Source organism: Vidua chalybeata, chromosome 10 (genome assembly GCF_026979565.1).
Source record: "Vidua chalybeata isolate OUT-0048 chromosome 10, bVidCha1 merged haplotype, whole genome shotgun sequence".
NCBI lineage: Eukaryota > Metazoa > Chordata > Aves > Passeriformes > Viduidae > Vidua > Vidua chalybeata.
Genome location: NC_071539.1, coordinates 2,735,159 through 2,756,396, shown reverse-complemented (window position 1 = coordinate 2,756,396; position 21,238 = coordinate 2,735,159). Strand labels below are relative to the sequence as shown.

The following is a 21,238-nucleotide window of genomic DNA, read 5'->3' as shown; positions in this document are numbered from 1 at the left end:
CTTTGGAGAACAAATATCCATCAAAGAAACCCCTCAGGCTTCCCCAACTGTTGTCATCCTCATAATGCACACGAAACCATTCTGGTTTTTTAATAGACACTCAAAAGCAGCATATTTAGCAATTTTTAGCAATGTTTCCAGCGTTTTCTTGGACTTGGGTGTTGTTCCCATGGAAAGGAGGGGTGAGGTTTGTTTGGAAACTCTGCCTGTTCTTCACCTGAGTCCCTGTGAGTGGTGGCATTGATCTGAGGGGAGATGGATGGATGGATGGATGGATGGATGGATGGATGGATGGATGGATGGATGGAGGAGGAAAGGAAGGAAGGAAGGAAGGAAGGAAGGAAGGAAGGAAGGAAGGAAGGAAGGAAGGAAGGAAGGAAGGAAGGAAGGAAGGAAGGAAGGAAGGAAGGAAGGAAGGAAGGAAGGAAGGAAGGAAGGAAGGAAGGAAGGAAGGAAGGAAGGAAGGAAGGAAGGAAGGAAGGAAGGAAGGAAGGAAGGAAGGAAGGAAGGAAGGAAGGAAGGAAGGAAGGAAGGAAGGAAGGAAGGAAGGAAGGAAGGAAGGAAGGAAGGAAGGAAGGAAGGAAGGAAGGAAGGAAGGAAGGAAGGAAGGAAGGAAGGAAGGAAGGAAGGAAGGAAGGAAGGAAGGAAGGAAGGAAGGAAGGAAGGAAGGAAGGAAGGAAGGAAGGAAGGAAGGAAGGAAGGAAGGAAGGAAGGAAGGAAGGAAGGAAGGAAGGAAGGAAGGAAGGAAGGAAGGAAGGAAGGAAGGAAGGAAGGAAGGAAGGAAGGAAGGAAGGAAGGAAGGCCCAGTGCTCTGTGTGTGCCATTGATTTTCCTTCCTTTAAGTGCTGACTGAGGAAAAGGAGCCCATCCCCTCTGTGATTCTCAGAAAATATTCAAAATTTCTCATTCCAGGCAGAGCTGAGGCATGGAGGAATTGGAGTAAATTCATGAGCAGTAAAAAAAATACAAGTGGCGCTTCTCAGCCATTTCTTTATTATTGAAAAATCACTTGTAAATGCTTTAATAATATGAATTGAAAACTTTCCTTTAGAAAATACAGATTTAATGTTAGAATCCCACCTATCATTTGCAAGAAAACGACAAAAACCAGTTAGATATGAAGGATTCATATTAAGGTTATGATTGAAACCTCTTTGCTATAAAATGATAACATTTCTCTGTTAATCTTTCATCTTATTCATCTGCTTTTGACATTTATTAGTACTATTCCTTGAAATATGTTTATATTGATTTGAGATTAATATTTTGCAGTTAATTCCAATAAAAATTTTAATGGTCATCAATGTGATTCTCCCCTGCAACATGTTCAGCAGCTCTTTCCCTCATTTGGGAATGTTTAGCAACTTCGTGTGGTGATTAAGCAGAAATAATACATGAGGAACATGAGGGCTCCATGAAGGTTAAAGTAACAAAGATATGGAAACAGAAGAGATTAAAAACCCGAGTCATGCAACTGGATGAGCTGACTGGCATTTCACAGCTGCTTTTCACTCCTCTGCAGAACCTGATGCTTCATATTGAAGTCCAAAGAGTGTTTGGTCCAAAGAGTGTCTGTAATCTGCCTGTAATTCTGGCTGCGCCTGCCATTGGCCCCGGGCTTTGCAAACACAGCTGAGAACTGATAACAGCAGCTCATAAAGCCCCAGGTTTGATGCTGAGCTTCACAGTCAGGAGCAGCAAATGAAGGAACCACAAAAAATTTAAGGTAAGGCTTTTCATTTTGTTATTTAATTATATTATTTATTCCAGGGTTCTGGAGAGCTTTGGATGAATGCTCATCACGCAACAGAACTTAGATTTATAAATTATAAGGCTTTATTTCCAATGGTTTAGGGTTTGGAGGGAGACCAGGAGATGAAAGATCTGGAATTCAATGGAATAGGAGGCTTTAATGACAAGAACTTGAATGAAATGATGTTTTTTTAAGTTTTAGGATGATATCACCTGGGGCAGCACAGCAAAAGGGGATTTTAGGTTGTGATGGAGGGATGGTGATGGGTTAAAAATGGCAAAAGGTGCACGCAATGATTTAAACTGTTATTTCACACACAAAATAGTTCATTTTAAAGTATTTTTCACTTCTGTGGGTCATCACTAAAACATGCAAAAATGTTCTGATGTGCCATTGCAATGCAATGCACACACTTCCTTAACTAAAAAGAACCAATTTCTCTGTATTTAACTCTGTTTTATGAGGTTAAATGCCCTTAACCACAAGTTAAATGCAGTGGTAGCTGCCAGTGTCTATTGATCTGGCTGCTGAGATTAGTTTTAAATAGTTTTAATTAGTTTTAATCAGTTTGATTGCTGGTGCACAGTTCAGTGTTGATGGGTCTGGGTTGTTCTCTGAGCCAGCACAGCTCCCCTGGCTCAGCACACCTTTCTCACCAAAAATATAAAAAAGGAATTTGGGGAAACTTTGTTTTCCACAGCTTTTTAAGGCACTGACTCCTTTGAGTTATTTCCCATATTTCAGTTGTGATTCCAGCAGCAACCACTGTGCCATGAGCTTGTACACAGTCTGTTCTGCCACTGCACAAAAAAGCAATTTATCTCTGTCTTGCCTTGCCACGTGTCCTGGACATGCCCTCAGAGTTTATTCCAGCTTTTCATTGGTATATTTTTAACAAATCAAGTTCCTCCTTTTTAAATGAATAACCTTTTGTTTGCTCTAAAGGAGAAAAGAAAGCTTAGAAAGGGGGAAAAGGGGAAGAAGATTTTATTTGTTTTCTGTTCCAGGGATTTTAATAACCTGTGGGAAACTCCATGGTTAATTTCAGGAATAAATTGTTCTGTGTTAAATGATTTGCAGGGACGAAAATACATTTCTCAGTGTAACAATTTCATAATCTGCACTGGATGAATTATCCTGAACTGGAGACTTATTGCACTTAGGAGCGTTTTATTTAAGCCTCAGGATTAGGTGATGTGGCTTAAAACCAGACCAGTTTATAAACGCTGCTAATTTAATACACTGGAAATGTAACTTTCAGCTGTTCCTTGTGTTTTCCTTTGACTGATGGAGTTTCTCTGGGTTTCTAGATGGGCAAGAAGTTCAGTGGGCTGGAGATCACTCTGATTGTCCTCTTCACCGTGGTGACTATCATCGCCTGTGTCCTCATTGGGCTGCTGGCCACGGGGCAATCCGGAGTCCAATCTTCAGGTGAGAGCTTCCCATGGCTGCTGGAGGAGCAAAAACCCGAGTGGCATCTGGCTCAGGGGTTCCTGCTCTTATCATTATCCAAATGCTCTTATCATTACCCAGAGGTGAATCATGGCCAGTCCTTCCTGTGGATGATACAACTAGAGTTACCAGATATGAATGCAATAAATGGCATGAGTCAGGGTTTATTGTCGTGAAAAGTCTTTTATCTCTCCCTCCACTGCTTGGACTTTCTTTAGGAACATAGAGCTCAGATAATTTCAAATTTTGGAGTATTAAAAAAAAAGATAACTCTGAAAAAAAATCTGCCTGATCCTTATGTGGGAGCGGCCAAATTGTGTGGAATATTATCATAATCCTAAAATCCCCCAGTGTTTCTTGCTGATGCACTGATAAATAAGCAAACCCTTGTGTTCCAGGGATGTGGTGCAGAGCACCTGCTTTACTTCCAGTCCCATTTTGTGTAATTCCATTCACACACAGGCACTGGAGCAAACAGCTTGGAGGTGAAAATGGCAGAAAAATAAAAAATATTTCTTATACAAGGCAAACACCTCGGTGTTTTAGTAAAACTGCCCATCCAGACTAATATCTGCATATTTTTTCCTGTTTCTGTCATGAGCAGGAGTTTCCCTGAGCAAGAAGCACAAGTGCAGCTGATGCAAAGAGGCAAATCTGGGGGTGTGTGTCCATCTCAGCCCAGGGCACATCCCTGCACTTCACAGTCCTTGTTCCAGACACAAACAGCTCCCAAATACATGAAGTAACCTTCAGTGTTCCCTTTAATCACCTAAAGCTGCCCACCTGAAATTCAGGCCCACAAACCTGAAATCTAAAGGAGCATTTTAGTGGAGGTGCTTTTCCCTGATGCTCCAATTCCAGCTCCTGTGGAAAACTCTGGCTCAGGGCAAGGAGCACCATGACAGCCCAGTTTAAGAAGAGGAAAGTTCTTCCAATTTTTAGTTTTGTATGTATTTTCAATGAAGCAGAGCACATTGACAGGAATCACTAAAAAGTGGACTAATGAAATAAAATTATCAAAATGACCTACATGCTCAAAAATTCACAGTGAAGTTTTCGTATCTGAAATAATTGTGTGCCATTTTCCACAGGTAAAAATGAATCACAGAAGCAATGGTTGATAGTGATTTGGATCTCTGTTGTTGTTAGGGAAGCAGGCAGCAGAAGCAGGTGCCGGGTTCAGAGGGAATCAATTTATTCCTGCAGTTTAGAGATCCTGGTATTAACCCATTCCTTTATTTCCCTGACAGACTCAGACTCAGACTCAGATTCAGACTCAGACTCAGACACAGACACAGACTTTCACCCACGATGTCAGAATACACCAGTAGCAGAGAGAATTGACTGCATCCCGGATCAACTAGCAACACAGGTCTGGTAACGTTCTGGAAAATACTAGAAAAGAAATTTCATCCCATAAAATCTCCTGCTTATTTATAAAAATGTCATTTGCCTCTACTAGATCATGTATTTCCTTAATCTGTTTAAATCTGTGATTTTCCCAGTGCTTGCAGGGGGGTTCCACTCCTGTACAACCATTGACCTGGAGGTCTGATTTCTCTGGTTTGGGGAGAGGTGGCAGAAGTATTGGTCAGACATCAAGCAGCTAAAAGAGTCACCCTTGGTTTTTAAGAACTTTTTCTGAACGGTTTCATTTGGTGTGGTGGTCAAAAACTGGCATTTATAATAATTCAGAAATGACAGCCTTTGCTGAGATGTGCAGTTTTACAGTGTAGAAGGTGTGGTCAGAGTTTCCTTTCTGAAGTTTCCTTTCAGACCCACTTTGGATCCCAGTTTGGTTGGGGTGTCTGAGAGAACAGAGTATGGAGAAGACCTTTAGCTTAAGAATTTCAGAGTTAAAATTCCCTGTGAAAAGCATCATCTCAGGCTGGGTGAGGCTTGGAGCAGCCTGGCATGGTGGAACGTTCCCTTCCCATGGAAGGAGTTGGAATGAGAGGAGCTTTGAGGTCCCTTCCATCCCAAACCCTTCCATGATTTTATGATGCCCTTTATTTTTCAGTTCTTTCACATTGAGAACCTTTCTGTAATAGTTACTCTTGAATTACTTATTATTAAATTATTGTTTTTCATGTTTATTATAAATTTTCTTGCTTTCTCGTGGATGCCTTGATCTGGGGAGGAGCAGCTTAGGAGAAAAAAAAAAAAAACAAAACAGTGGGATGTGGATTACTTCTGTCATTCACAGAGGTATAAAAATTGTTACCCAGCTGTCTGAACCTCGGAGGAAATTCCCACCTAATTCCAGAGCTGGCTGTTGTTAAAGCCTCTTGTGCCGTGGGTTTTTGTTACAATTTGTAGCTCAATAAAGTCCTGCAGGGGACTGGTTAGGAAAGGTTCAAATCGCAGCCTGTTCCTCACCTCTTCAGGCTCCTTCCCTGCCCCAGGAACAGGCAGAGCACTGCAGGAGCAGCCATGCAGACCCTTTGAAGCTGTAATCCCTGCCTTTGACACGGTCACCCCACCTGCAGGGCTGCACTCCTCAAGCAGGGAGGGGAGCAGTGGTGCTCTGGTTGCAGCTGCAAGGCTGGTGGTAGGAGAGAATTAAAAACGATCAAATCACAGCTCCCAGCAGAAAAACAGATGCAGATTGCAACGCTGAGGGTGCCTGATCTGGAATTAGAGGTAAAAGAAATGATTTCTGAATATTAGTGAAGATCAGGCAGCAGATTTGACAGGGTTAGAGATAAATATCACCTTTACTCCATGAGGAAAGCCAGAATTCCATCCCAGTGATTCCATTCACTCCTGTGGACATTTTGCCCTGGAAGTGATTTGGTTGTGTCAGGCTGCACTAATGCAAGAATCTGGGAAAGTGCAGGTCCTGCATCACCCTTCTGCAGTGGTTTGTGTTAGTGGTTTTCAGAATAAACAGCAGCTGGGAAAAATGGTTTGGCTAATCTACAAGGGTTAGTGTCTGCCTTGAGTTCCTTGGTCACTGAAGATGTCCAGGATGGAGCCAGAAAATGAGTAGGATTGCATAAATGAGAAATAAATAGAAGAAAGAAAATGAAAGGAAGGAGGAAAGAAGGGGAAAAGAAGAGGAAGGCAAGAAGAAATGAAGAAAAGAGAAGAGGAAGGAATAGAGGAAGGAAAGTAAAATGAGGGAAGAGAGGAAGGAAAGTAAAATGAGGGAAGAGAGGAAGGAAAGAAAAATGAGGGAAGAAAGGAAGGAGAGAAAAATGAGGAAAGTAAGGAAGAAAGAATGAAAATAAAAATTAGGGAAGAAAGGAAGAGGAAGGAAGGAAGAAATGCATAAAAGAGAAAGGAAGAAAATAACAAAAGTAAAGAAATAGATATTTTTTATTTGATCATGTGGTTGGTGAAGATAGACTTGCTTGAAGAAGGAAGATATTTAGGATCCATTCACTGCTGTGGAAAATTGCCAGGAGGTCTGATCAGACAAGCAGAACACAGAAGTAAAACAAGAATTCCACTGAGCAGAGCTCGTGTAGGCCAGGCTGACACCTCTGAAAGCTCAGGGAAGGGGGAATTGTTAGTTTGGGCTTGGTTTCTGTGCTTTTCTTCCCAAAATCCCCCGCTGGTGAGGCCTCTGTGGATGCACAGAACAGCACATCTTGGTTCAGCACGTGGCCAGGCTCTTCTGTGAGTCCTTGGTGCTCAGTTCCTGCTGTACCCCAGTGTAAACGGCTTCCTCATATCCAGGGTTATTCCTAATTAAGCTTTGGGTGCTGGTATCTGTTGTGCTGCTTTTAGAGCCCCCAGCCTGGGATCACATCTTTATTTATAGCAGATGATTGCTTTTACAACAGGCTCCCCAGTATCTCTGGTGAACTCTGCTCCTTCCTCTGTGCCAGGCACAGCCAATCCTCAGCTCCTGTGTTTACTTCCTTCTGCAGAAAGCTCAATATGCCACAAAAAATAGAAATCTGCCAGGATAAGATCCAGCTGGAAAAATATCACTGGACTGTGAAGGAACTGCTGAAAATAGTTGAGGAGTATTCAGGAGAAATAGCTGGGGAAAAGAAAATATTGCTTAGGAAGCTGGGAATGTGGATGCTTGCATCCAGGCTGTAGGAAAATCAGTTTATTCTGCTTTTTATGGGATGGTCACTTGTCTGGGAAGGGAGAAGAGGATGGAAGTAGCAAATCTGTTCTCATATTTAGGATAGTCCCCTGTATATGAAGGAAATGATGTAAGGGGATCAAGCTGAGATCTCTGCAGTCCTGGAGGGCTCGGTGCTTCCTCTCCTTTGCCCTGCAATAGTTTATGAATGGGAAATGGGGAGTTCTCAGGTGGCATCTGGGGAGGTGGGAGGTGAGCCTGGGTTTTTCACAGCCTTACAAAGGGCTTTGGGTGTCAAAGGGGGGAAAGTGAGTCCCTCCAGCTCTCCTCCAGCCCTTATTTTTGGCTTGGAACCTGATGGAAATGACAGCAAATATTTTGTGAGGGGGTGAGTCTAAGACAGAGAGGAAAAGCATTCACCTGTTTGGTGGATCTGGGGTTCATTTTGGGTGGTTTTGAGTGATTTCTGTGCTGTGTAAAACCACTATCAAATAAATGCCCTGAGACTTCCCAAGCCAGTGGCTTTGTGAGCTCCCTCAGTGCTTCCTTCAGCACCTGCCTGATTGCTGGGCTGGAGCTGCCTTATCTTTTATCTGTCCAGAGCCTCTGAAAATAATTTGACCTGCTCTGCCCAGCTTGGGCTCTCCAACCCCAAAACAAGGACAGCAGCAATGAAGGTTTGGGGTCATGTCCACCTATTTCAAGCTGCAGAGTATTTTAAATATTTATTACAAACACCAAAAGCATTTGAGCACAATCAGATGAAGGCAGAAAGAGCTTCTGGTACTGGGGAGGTGAAAGTGAGGTTTGGAAGGTGTTCCTTTTGGAACTGGGTACTGAGATCACTGATGGAATTGCCCTTCACCCTCAGTGAGAGTTGTTTTGCCACTGTCCTTTGCCCTAAGTAATGAATGGGGGTTTAAGGAGAGAAAATGAGCGGAAACTTAGTGATTCATTGCCCCAATCTTATCTCCAAAGATAAACCTCACACACAGAGCACATGGACAAGTTCATTTCTAACAGCAAAGCAAAGGAATTTCAGCTTTTTAGTGAATGTGTGAGTAAAGCATGGTGCCACTACACTGAGACAGAGGCTTGAAAAAAAGCATTTATTAAAAAAAAAAAAATTATCTCAATTTGAGGTTATGCAGAAGCAGTCTGAATATTTCTGATACTGGAAAATTACATTAAAATGTAGATATTATACACAATGTTCAATTATGCCTATATGGATGTGTATTAGATGTTAATCCCATGATAAATTTCACCCCCTCTCCAGAGTGTGACTTTTGGTCACACCCTGCTGTATCTGTCACAGCTCAGATGTTTCAATAATTCTTTTTAAATATTTATTTCACCTATGGATCTTGTGGTCTTAAGAAAGAACACATCTCCAATAAGCAAGTTTACTCTGAATCCATAAAAAAACCCTCTTTAGTGCTTTCTGTGCCACCACTGAGTTCACTCCATAGAGTTTTTCAATGGAGGGCTTGACCTGAGTGCAGAAATTATTAGGGTTTCTGGTGTTTGGGGTGAAATGTACACTTTAACTGGTTTGGTATGGGTTCATTTGTGCAACCCCAGCTGATCTGTGCCCCTCCTGTCCCTGCTCAGAGCACCTGCTCCCTCCGTGGCTGCTGCTGGAACCCCCAGAGCGACGCCAGCGTGCCCTGGTGCTTCTTCTCCCCCAGCCACGGCTACCAAGTGCAGGGCTCCCAGAGGTCCACGAAGGCAGGTAAGCCCTGGGCTGGCCCCCAGCTCCCAGCCCCTGCTGTCCCATTCCACACAACACCTCGTGTTTGTCTCCCAAGGGTTTGAGGCCACCTTGGAGAGGCTGCCGTCCCCTTCCCTCTTCGGGAGTGACATCCAGACCGTGCTGCTGACGGCGGAGTATCAGACAAACAACCGCTTCCGATTCAAGGTCAGGCTTTGTCCTCTTCTGCTCCAAGGACCTGTTTTCTCTGCAGGATGTGGGGTTGCCTGTGCAGGGAGTGTGGGATTGATGCCTCTGGAGCACTCTCGTGATTCCCACTGAAGGTCTTCCATTGTCCTCCCTGCTGTTGCGATGCCTCAGGTTAACGGGGATGCGGCACGGTGGGAATTCTGCAGGAAAAATCACCGAGACCTCTGGAAAGCTCAGATTTTCTATTATCCACCATTTGTCCTCATCACAGGAAGGTTTGGGGGGGATAAATGTGTTTACTTACTTTTTGTTTATGGCCCAATCACATCCCTCACACAGACAATATTAGCTTTTCCAATGGTTTGTGTTTTCTATGGAGAGCTCAAGTCTGTGCCATGGATGTGGGGATACCAGTGGCTTGTGGGATTGTGAACCTTCTGTGGGAGACTTTGTCCTGTGGAGGGTTCCTGCTGAGCCAGGGAAACACAGAGTCAAATATTGTGAAGAAAATGGCTGAAAATGAGTAATTAAACTTGGAAGTGAATAACAATAAAAGCAGACTGGGATAAGGGTGGAAATACCCTGAATCAGAACTGTGGATAATGCTGGAAAATGCCCATATTGAGGATTAATTAAAGGCCCAACGCTTGTGTTGTGTCCATGTGTGCAGATCACTGACCCTAACGCTCAAAGGTTCGAGGTCCCTCACGAGCACGTGAAGCCGTTCACGGGATCCGCGGCCTCCAGCCCCAAATACAAGGTGGAGCTGAAGCAGAACCCCTTCGGCCTCGTGGTGACCAGAGCCAGCAATGGCAGAGTGCTGTAAGTCCTGGTGGGCCTTCCTCGGTGACTCAGGGAGCCCCAGTGCCATCTGGGAGCTGGTGGTGCCACACCAGATGCCACCTCTGAGGTGTCCTCTTGGACACAGATTCTACTTCTTCCCTCTTCTTGACTGGTGGACGTCCCTCAAGGACTCTTGGGATGGATTTGGGAACAAAGTCTGAGGTGGGGAGCTCTGTCTGAAGGGTTTCGGGTGTGGCTCTCTGATCACGTTCTCCCACTGCTGGGGAAATCTCAATATGGGGCATTTTTATTATCTGTGGGACACTTTGCCAGTCCTCTTTGCCAGACTCTTTGCTGATATAAATTCAAATCATGTGGGAAAATTCCTGATTGCCTTTTATCTTCTTTACCTTTTAACCTTTTTTTTTAACCTTCCTTTACCGTTTATCTTCTTTACTGCACTTGTGCTGAGGCCCTGAACCACCAAAATCAGGCTGCCCTTTACACCTGTGATATCCAAGGAGAGCTGGTTGTGTAAGGCTGTGTGTAAAATATTTAATGAACTTGAACATTGAGTTGTCTCATCCCATTTATGTTCTAAAAATAAGTAAATGAAACCAAACCCACCAAGCCACAGGTGTCCAAGTGCCCTGAGAGCAGGGCAGTGCCAGCATGAAGGTGCTCATTAAATCAGCCAGGAATGATTACCTGCCACAGGGCTGGGCCACTTGGATTAGCAAGGCTGTGAGTTGAATTAATTAAGGGTTGCTTTTTGCTCTTATTAGTATTGTTTTCTGGCTTGGAATCCTCTGCAATGATTGATTTGCAATTATAGAGGGCACAGAAGATGGACTTGGCAGTCAGCAGTGCCTGACTGATTAAACAGGTACAGGGAGGGGGATGAGACACCTGAGGGACCACACTGAAACATTTCTCTGTAATATTGTCTAAATTTCCTTAGGCCTTTGTTTAATTTCATAAAAGTGTTTGCATTTGGATTGCTAAAGAAAAAATATCAGTGATGTTGGACTCTGAGTTTGAGGATCTCAAAGGAAACTGTTGCTACTATGGGGTAAGGGCAGAGATAAATCCTTGATAAATTTCTTTGCACAAGGTTTGCACGGATTTTTCCCCACTCTTAAACAGCCCAGCAAAAGAGAGGCCTCTTTATAGAAGGACAATATGCTACAACAGTTCATTCCCAAAATCCTGGCTATTCAGATAAAGTCTGTGACCTTCCACCATCTTTTGTTCCACTTGAGGCCCCAAAGGAGAGCTCTGATTCCATCAAAAGTCAGAAGAAAACCTGAAATAACTGGGTGGAGACCTGACTCTGCCACCCAGCTCCAGCTGCAAGGAGCAGAAGCAGTTCTTGCAACAACTCTTGGTAAAACTCTTCCTTTTTTCCTCTTTTTTTTTTTTTTTTTTTTTTTTGCACTTTTCCACCAGGTTTAACACGACCATTGGCCCCCTGCAGTACGCTGACCAGTTCCTGCAGCTCTCCATCAAACTGCCCAGCAGCAACATCTACGGCGTGGGGGAGCACGTGCACAAGCAGTACAGGCACGATGTCAACTGGAAAACCTGGCCTATTTTCGGCAGGGACACTCCCCCCTCTGCAGTGAGTTTGGGGTTGTTTCCCCTCAGTCTTGGCAGTTCTGCCACCCAAACCTCTCGGGCTGTGAACACATCCATGAATCCACTGAGCTTCCCCTAAAGATTTTTCAGGCACTGCATGTTGCTGCTAAAAGCTCCGTGGTACTGATGGGTGTTCCCTGATTTTTATGTTGGTGTGCAGTGGAAAACCAGTGGATAAACTTTAATAGATGAGTCTTCAGCTTCTACTGATAATCAGAATAAATAACATACTCATAAATAACAATAAGCATTGCTGAGGGCAGTGTTCAGCTCAGATGGCCCAGGCTGCTTCAGCAACATCCTTGGAGCTCAAATTATGGAAAAAATTCTCCATAACAGCTGTTTCTTTCCAAGATAAAATTTATCTGTCAGCTGTTATTTGTTTCTAGAGCTTTCTGGATGTCCCTTTATGAAACAATTTCTGTGACACACAGTTTTTGATAATTGTAAGACTATTTTCACCATTACCTCAGCCTTATAAAGCAACTCCCTGCTTTTAGAGAGAACTTTCGTTCTCCTGCATTAGGAGATAAATGGACTGAAACCTGAGGGTGAGATGCCTGTATGTAGTTAATTAATAATCTGGAATTTGTACCCATTACCTTGAGATTCCTCCTCACTCTTTGCTCTGGATTGAAGATAGTTCTTAACTATATGACTCCACTGAGTGTAGACTCATTAATTGAAAATAACACTGAACAACACCAAGTTAGGCTGATTTCAAATTGCTCAGGTTCTGTTTCTTGTGCATTTGAACTGAATTTGCTTTTTCAGGAGAAAAAGCACAACTCTTTCAACAATTGTTAGCATCTCTCAGGGGTTATGTTGCTAATAATAACAGCAGAAATAAAAAATTATTAGAAAGGAAATGAAAAACAAGCAAGGCACTCTCCTATTTCCATAGATTAGGCATCAAAATTATTGCTTTGTAGGATGAATAGAAATCTAGATTAGATGTAAAACCTGATGTGTGGTGAAAGGGGGTGGAAGCACCTCTCAAGTTCTTGATGAGCACATTTATTCCCCAGAAACAGAGCTGCAATATCTGCCAGCTTTCCTGGAGATCCTTCAGATCTGTTATCTATTTATTGGGTAAATTCTTGTTTTAATGGAAAATAAAGGAGGATAACACCAAGAAAAACAGAACATATAAAACAGGGAAGTGTCAGGATTTAAATTTCTTCAGTTTTCTCTGTTTTGAGATGTTTTGAGTTCTACCCATGATATATTTTGAAATATTCCAGAACAGATCCTGTTATTAGATGTTAATCAGCTTACCTGTTCCCTTTATTATTTTAGGCAATGGATAACTTATATGGAGCTCACACTTTCTTCCTGTGTCTGGAAGACAACACTGGAGCCTCCTTTGGTGTTTTCCTGATGAACAGCAATGCCATGGGTAAGAAACCTTTCTCTGGGGCTCTGAGCAGTGCAGTTGAATTTCTTTTGAAACGATCTTTTGGATTGCAATAAAAGCTGAGCTGATGTAAGTGTTCCTTCCTAAAAACACCCCCAAAATCTGAGGGCAGTTATTACCCTGTGTCTAATAATATTTCAAATACAAATAGTGAGGAGCTCCCAGTTAAGTGGAGGATTCTGGTGGAAATCTGAGGGTCAGGAACTTACCCAAAGGCTGTACAGGTCTGCACTGGAATAAGAGACTGAATTTGGAGTGAACAACATTGGAAGTAAATGTCCTTTAATCCCTTCAGATAACTGTATTTATATTTACGTTTACTGAGCTCTGCACATCTTTGGGCTGGAAAGTTTTACTAAAAATTCAGAGAGAAAAGGTTGAATCATTGGATTTCCTCTGATTCTCTTCTCTGTAGGATGCAAAGGAATGGAAATAGGGACACATAAAGAGTTGTCTGATTTCCCCTTATTTGCAAGTTCAATTCATGATTTAGGGTTCTTTAGCCATTTTGTGGTTTTTACTTCAGTAAATTCTCTAGCCATCAATTAGAAAAGTTATTTTAGAATTTCCCGTGCTTCAGAACTGTTTTTGTGCACTCTTGTCTGGCAGAGTTTGTGGTGCAGCCTGCTCCAGCAGTGACCTACAGAACCATTGGAGGCATCCTGGATTTCTACATCTTCCTGGGGAACACTCCAGAGCAAGTAGTCCAGGAGTACCTGCAGGTACCTTTACCCACAGGGACTATGCATTGGACAGATTTTTTCAAAGTGCTTGGAATTTATTTTAAAATATTCTTTTTCTCTGGGTGCCAGAAAGGATGCATGTTCGAGGCCCAAGAGCTCCAAAATACATAAATCTGTAATTTACACCGTGGCCATTAGGGCTGGAGATGGTCTCTAGAATAATTTATGTTTCCTTGCTCTTGTCATGAGGACAAATTCCTGTTCATATGGCAATATTATGGGATAGAGTGTATTTACAGGATACCTGGATTTTGCGATCACAAGATTTCACTGAGTGTCCTTTGCACTTCTCGAGGTCTGCCTCGGTTCCAGTGATACCTTAAAGAATGGTCATTGTCCCAAAATACCAGTATTTATTAAAATAAATAAATAATAGGGAAAAAATATTGCATTTAGGAGTGGGCTATTGGAGTAGATTTGAGAAATGTGGTGATGCCTTGTCAGGGCTACCTAAAAACAGAGGCCAGACAAAATCAAGAGAATAAATGTTTGTTGAAGAGCCTTCAGGTACATTGAGGGCAGACCAAGCCCAAAAATGGACGACGAGTCACAGGTTTCACATTTTTATGAGTTTGGTCCATTTGCATATTGGGGGTTAATCTCCCAATTCCAGCTTCAGGTGATGAAGTCATTGAGCCCCAGTTTGCTCCCCCAGCTCACTTTTGTTCCCATCTCTCTGGCCTGAGGCACTGAGGTGTCCTTGACTGCCAGGCCTGGAGAGGAATTGTTGTGTCTGCCCCAAATGGGGAAGCAGCAGCTGACACTGGCTGTGGAGTTCAGAGTTACACACCAAAGAACTGCAGGGTTACACATGGATGGCAAATAGAAAAGCTCAGATCCTGAGGATTTGATGCAGGGAAAGCAGATGAGGAGACACAGGGTGTCCAGCAGCACGTGGGGTTTTTGTTTTCCCCTCTCAGCTTGTGGGACTGCCAGCACTCCCTGCCTACTGGAACCTGGGATTCCAGCTCTGCCGCTATGGATACACCTCCCTGGATGAGGTGAAGGAAGTCGTGGAGAGGAACAGAGATGTTGGCCTGCCCCATGTGAGTATGGGGTTTGAGAGCATCCTGAGATCCTACAACTGGCTCGTTTTCCATGAGCTTGGATAGGGAAACATGTGGTGTCAAAGGTTTTTGTGCATTTTAATGTTAGACCCATTATCAGAATGTTGGATGGGGGGTGGGTTAACTGCAGGTAGATTTATTCAAACACTTCCTTGTGATTTTCTTTTATTCTTTTCAACTGTGTCCATTTTCCTTCTCTTGAAACACTTTTTTATTGTCCTATGGACAGTTATGGAACCATATATTATTCTTAATTGACAGTCAAAGGCAAAGTAGAATTAACTTTTAAAATTAGACTTCGGGGGCCATGAACCTGATGTCTTCAACAGAATAAAAATACCCTGATATTCAGCTAATATTTGGGAAGAAAGTGGACTAATAAAAATCGTTACCTATCACTTATGGAAAAGCTGAACTCCCTTCTCTTTCAGGATATCCAAGTCATTGATATTGATTATATGGAGAACAGGAAAGATTTTACTTATGACAAAGTGAAATTCAAAGACCTCCCTCAATTTGCAGCTTATTTGCATGACCATGGACAAAAATATATCATCATATTGGTAAGCACTTAATTACTCCTTTTTTTCCCTTGAGTACACTTTCATTACAGTTATTTATTATTATTATTTACTTATTCTCTGTAATTACTTCATTTACAGCCTGTAATAATGGATGGAATATCCTGATTTCTGTTTTTCTTTGTTGTTTTCTAATTTCTTTAGGATCCTGCTATTAGCACCCAAAAGCTGGCTGATCAAAGTCCCTATGGAAGCTACGTCAGGGGGATGGAGAGAAATGTCTGGGTTAATGGGTCAGATGGAACAGCGTTGGTTGGGGAGGTAATTGTGGTTTTACACACCTGAATTTGATCTGTTGTCACTGTTGTGATTTATTTTAGCTCAGGGGACTTATCCATCAGGGAGAGCAAAGTTTGTCAGGTCTCTTGTAGACTATGATTACTCTCAACCTTTCTTAGCTCTTTTTTCAATTGTTTACATTCAAAAGGTATTTTTCATTGATTCTACATCAAAACAAATATTTTTTAATTTTAATTTTTTAAATAAAAGTAGAACTAAAATAGCAATTTAAATTACACTTGCTCACAATAACCCTATTTTTATTTTTTTACATTAACACTAACATTTTTTTACATTAAAGGGTAGTTTGAAGGCTCAAGGGACATTTCATCAACCAGCTCCTATTTATTTCCAGTAGCAGCTGAAGAGCCAGATCCCACATTATCCTTTTCATTTATAATCTTAACTTCTATTGAGAATTTTCTCAGCACTCTATTGCTCCTTGTAGGACTCACAAGAAAAGCAATTGAAAAATTCGAAGTTAAGAAATTCATACTCTTTGTGTTCTTCAACCTCCCATCCCACCTGAGCAGGTCTGTGACCCTATGACAGTTTTTTAATCTCATTTAAAGTTTCATTAATTATTTTCCTTTGAATATTCCAGGTGTGGCCAGGGGAAACTGTGTTCCCAGACTACACCAGCCCTGAGGCCACGAACTGGTGGGTGAACGAGTGCAAACTGTTCTATGACATAGTGCCCTATGATGGAATATGGATTGTGAGTAATTCAGGGTTTTTATTTTTATTTTTAAAATATAAGTGATAGCAGATGTTTATTACATTGATTTTTTTATTGGATTGAAAGGTATTTTTACAATCAGAAAGGAGATGTTGAAGAATAGCTACTAATGATTCCTTAATTATTCCTTAAATAGCTAGCAGTGACAGAAAAGAGTGGAAGACTTTTTTAGGGAAATGTACTTAAGGCAACTTTATTACATCCCGCATCTTTCCTTTCCAGGATATGAATGAAGTGTGCAACTTTGTTCAAGGCTCAAAAAAAGGTTGTGCAGAAAATAAGTTAAACTACCCTCCTTACACTCCCAGTAAGTTCAGCTACTTCAATCAGAATAATAAAATATCAAATAAAATGTTAATTGCCTTCAAGGATACAATGTGATTTTTAGTGTAGTTCTTATGGGTGGGGTTTGCACATCCTATTGACAGAAATTATTTATGTGCTTGTATTTGTGTACTCAGGTGTGGTTTCTAGAACTGCCTCTTTTTTCTCGTCAAATAAATACTGGATATTGTCATTGCCTTAATTATGTCTGATAATGCAATGATCCTCTTGCACTGTCAGGAGTTTTTCAGATATTTGCAGAACTAAAATGAAGTTCATAGTTTGTATTAATAGTAGATTTAAGTAACCTTTGCCAGCGTGCTGTCAGATGGTGATTCAGGAATTTGGAGCACAGCTCCCAGTTCCTTGGATGGGTGCAAAGCTCAGGAGTGGAAATACCACAGGACAAACCAACAGCCAAGAGCAGCATTTTGGTTTTGGAGCAATTAAATTGCCTGAGTGGAAGAATAAAGAGGAAAAAAAGGCTTGGATATCATAAATGTGCATTAAAGATTGGAAATATTAATAATAAAAATGTATCTTACCAGTGCTATTTGTATTCCTTCCTTCAAGGGATTCTCGACCAAGTCATGTACTCCAAGACACTTTGCCTGGATGCAGTGCAGAGCTGGGGCAAGCAATATGATGTCCACAATCTCTATGGATATTCCATGACCCTATCCACTAGGAAGTAAGGAATGCATCCCAAAATCCTGCAGAAAGGTTTCAGAACAGTCCATGACCTGTGTTTTCCAAACCACCACGAGACATGACTGCTAAAGGAAGGAGATTCCTGGAAAATGCTGCGTTACGTTTGAGCCAATTTAGCCAAGGCAAAATCCACAGCCTGGAGTTGGCAGGAAAAGCCACAAATTGCCAGAGCTGTGTAAAGAGATTATTTCACATGAATATCTTGAGCTTTGCTAAAACACACCTGCAAAGGAGTCCCCATCCTTGTGATGAATAATCAGTGCAAATCGGTGTAAATCTGATTTGTTCAGAATTATCAGTGCCTGAGTTGTCTTTTCCTCTGTGTAATTCCAGCCTCATTCCTTTCCAGAGCCATCGAGACGGTGTTTCCAGGAAAGAGAAGCTTCCTGATCTCAAGGTCCACTTTTGCAGGATCAGGAAAGCACGGGGGACACTGGCTGGGGGACAATGCAGCCACGTGGGACCAGCTGAGATGGTCAATCCCTGGAATGCTGGAGTTTAACCTCTTTGGAATTCCTTATGTAGGACATCAGTTTGTGCCATCCTTTCAAAACAGAGAACAGATTATCTAACCAAGCACTCTCGAAATAACCACTTACATTGGCATGGCAAAATTAACCCTTTTCAGGAATCTCCTTTGAACATTTCTTTTCAATTATCAATTTTTGATTTAGGCTGTTTGATTTTTGTGGCTGTGCTGACATAAAAGTGGGTAACAAACTTATTATCTTATATATCCCAATCTACCTTTTATTTTAGTAATTTTTAAACACCAGTGAGGGATGTGAAGCAATTCCTGGTTTTCTTATCATTTCAAATTAGAGACATCCACTTAGAAGGGAAATAGCCAGAATCCTTTTTATAGTTTAAATTTGAATGGCTTTGAAGCTTTTTTCCCATTCTGTGCATGTGATCACCAAACAGGAAGGTAAAATTTGGAAGAAGCAGAATGATGGGCAGTGTTCGTGAGGGCTCAGTTTAATTTTTTGGACAGCATAGCTGGATTTGGGAGAGGAAATTTACAAATATCTTGTACCTTTTGAGGTGCACTGTACATCCAACGCATTCTGATTTTTTTTATTTTCTATTTTTAAAGGTTGGAGCAGATATTTGTGGTTTCAGTGAAGACACCACAGAAGAACTTTGCAGACGATGGATGCAACTGGGAGCATTTTACCCATTTTCCAGGAACCACAATGCTGAATTTGTCATAGTAAGTTGTGCTTTCTGTTCAAAATTGCTTTGTGTTACACGACCACCTTTCCTTTAATATCATTTCTAATCCTCACTATCACTGGCCAGCTTGAAAACAGAACCTTAAGCTGTCTTTATGAAATTATAGATGGTTGGGTTTCATAAGAGTTAATTGAGAATACAGGTGTTTGTCAATGGTTTTATGAATATTGGCTCCTATTGCCAAGGAACACTGAAGTCTGTGAGAGCCACCAGGCCGAGCCCTGGGAGCTCCTTGGCATGAACCTGAGTGCCAGGATGAAACCTGGAATAACTCTGATGGACAAGGAGGGATGGGCAGTGCAAAGCTGTGCAGAGCTGCCCCACAGAACCCCAGCCCCTCTGAAACAGCTTTTCACACGATTGGCAGAGTGCTTCTGAAAACCTGGCAATAATAACAGTGGATATTTGTTTCCAGCATCAAGATCCAGCTGCGTTTGGTCCCAACTCCTTGCTGGTGAACAGCTCCAAGCATTACCTGAACATTCGCTACACTTTGCTGCCCTACCTGTACACGCTGCACTACAAAGCTCACACCCAAGGAGACACGGTCGTGAGGCCACTGCTCCACGAGTGAGTCTGGGAGTTTGAACACCAGTAGGGAAATCTGACACATTTCATACTGCTAGGGGACTTTCTAAACCTCCACCCTGTGAAAATGCACATTGGGATATCCGTAGGCGACTTCCCAATCGGTGAAACCCCATTTTGGCCTAATCAGGAGGTGGTTTTTATTTGGCGTCCTTTAGCCATGGTTGTGGACAATCAGTACCCTGAAACCCTGGGGTTACTGCTGATATACATAAAAAAAAAAAAAAATTAATAATTTCTGCTCTATCCTTCATGTTCATTCAGGTTCTACTCTGATGAAATAACATGGGACATCGACAGGCAGTTCATGTGGGGCCCTGGGCTGCTGATCTCCCCTGCTCTTGAGCCGGTAGGTTTGGCTGGTTTGGGATCTATCTGGTGACCACGGGCCATGTTGAGTCACCAGCTCCCTCTCCTTCATTTATTGCTTCCAGTGAGAGAGCCCACAGCACATTCCTACCCCTGCTGAAACAGAAAATCTTGCAGTTAAATCCTACTCCTGTTTTCCAGTCTTCTGTGGAGTCAAGGATATCTGGTCTGATATTCTGCTTTACCTCATCTTCACATCTCTGAATTTCCTTTGGAGTCAGCTTTTCTTGCTGAATTTCAGCTTCTCTGTGGTACAACAGGAAAACAAAAAGGTTGTAGCTTATTCTGTGGCAGAATTTTGTAAATAATGATTTCTTCTGCCAGCAACACATTCGCCATGGAGAAACATAAAACATTTGTTAAAGACAGAAAGGGAAAGCAAGAATCTGAAAGGTGCCAGCCCCAAAATAAATGGAAATACAGAAGATAGAGAGATACTCGTGGATAGGATCTGGTTCACTGGGCTTGAAGCACTGTGGCTTTGGGTGGCTTTCCATGAGCTGCCACTTTGCAAGGCAGCAATTCAGTTACACCCCAGCAGCTTTGCAGAAATCTGCTGGGATCGCCCTTCCCCCTGGCTGGACACCATCCTAAACACCAGGAAACAGCAAAGCGTGGCAATATCAATGATTTTTCTCACAGTGAACTTCAGCTTCATTGGAAAATTGAGTTTATCTGATGAAGCTGCAATATGAAAGTCGTTTCTTTATTCACTTTTAGGGTGTGGAGTCCACTCGTGTGTACTTTCCTGATGCAGAGTGGTACGAGTATGACACGGTAAGGAAATGCAGGGGATATTATGGGATATTACACCATTTTCTAAATGGGAATGTGATGGAATAGGATTGTCAGCCCTGCTTTGGGGACAGAGACCTGAAGGAAAGATTTTGGGGTTACTTGGGAGACAAGGAGTGAAGGGTGATGGGATAAGCACAAGAACTGGTGCCTCAAGAAAGGGCTCAGATTATGACATTAAATCAGAGTAATATGCAAATATTTTATTTTATGTGTCTGTTAACCCATAGATATTTGTATAACTAAAGCTTTTTTTAATAAGGAACAATTTGATGAAAGTCAGGACTTAAGATAACACTGCCAGCAGTGGATAATACAAAATTCCTGTTCTCTTTTCAATCCCTGTCCATAAGGGTGAACCAATGCAACTGAAGAAAGTATGGCACAATATACCAACCCCAGGAGACAAAATGGGGCTGCACCTGAGAGGAGGATACATTTTCCCTACTCAGAAACCAAGCATCACCACAGTGGCAAGGTAGGATCCCACATAGAACACTTTTAACATTTTTTTTTTCCCCAAAACAGAGCTGAGGACTTCTAGGCCACAAATAATAACAGCCCATTGTATTTAGGATTTTCACCTTGAAGTGTGGGAACAGCTGTGATCCAAACCTCACTTCCACACCTTTAGTGATGAATTATTTGCATAGAAATTTGAAAACTCGCCAGGTATTTTAATCCATTTGCATGAAAATTAAAGGATTAGACTTAATTAAGGCAGTTCTCCAAGGACTGTGACCCTGTTGGGTGTTTCACTCTTGCATGAACATGGAGGATGCACCAAGAATGTTTAGATGTTTGTTACACACATA

General features: G+C 42.1%; 1 protein-coding gene across 2 annotated transcripts in view; it reads left to right on the top strand.

Annotated features, from left to right (window-relative positions):
- Positions 1 to 3,063: 3,063 nt before the first annotated feature.
- The window catches only part of SI (sucrase-isomaltase), a 42,402-nt gene continuing 24,227 nt past the window's right edge, over positions 3,064 to 21,238 (top strand). Inside the window, exons 1-20 of one of the 2 annotated variants that reach the window (XM_053951604.1) lie at positions 3,064 to 3,184; positions 4,504 to 4,577; positions 8,865 to 8,985; positions 9,062 to 9,171; positions 9,824 to 9,975; positions 11,386 to 11,557; positions 12,874 to 12,973; positions 13,601 to 13,713; positions 14,655 to 14,780; positions 15,233 to 15,364; positions 15,527 to 15,643; positions 16,266 to 16,379; positions 16,623 to 16,707; positions 17,298 to 17,415; positions 17,785 to 17,956; positions 18,532 to 18,648; positions 19,087 to 19,241; positions 19,524 to 19,608; positions 20,349 to 20,405; positions 20,777 to 20,901. In XM_053951604.1, the coding sequence (XP_053807579.1) occupies positions 3,064 to 3,184; positions 4,504 to 4,577; positions 8,865 to 8,985; positions 9,062 to 9,171; positions 9,824 to 9,975; positions 11,386 to 11,557; positions 12,874 to 12,973; positions 13,601 to 13,713; positions 14,655 to 14,780; positions 15,233 to 15,364; positions 15,527 to 15,643; positions 16,266 to 16,379; positions 16,623 to 16,707; positions 17,298 to 17,415; positions 17,785 to 17,956; positions 18,532 to 18,648; positions 19,087 to 19,241; positions 19,524 to 19,608; positions 20,349 to 20,405; positions 20,777 to 20,901 (2,366 nt within the window). Of the gene's footprint in view, positions 3,185 to 4,497; positions 4,578 to 8,864; positions 8,986 to 9,061; positions 9,172 to 9,823; positions 9,976 to 11,385; positions 11,558 to 12,873; positions 12,974 to 13,600; positions 13,714 to 14,654; positions 14,781 to 15,232; positions 15,365 to 15,526; positions 15,644 to 16,265; positions 16,380 to 16,622; positions 16,708 to 17,297; positions 17,416 to 17,784; positions 17,957 to 18,531; positions 18,649 to 19,086; positions 19,242 to 19,523; positions 19,609 to 20,348; positions 20,406 to 20,776; positions 20,902 to 21,238 lie in introns of both variants that reach the window. The other variant, XM_053951603.1, reaches the window with a different exon arrangement.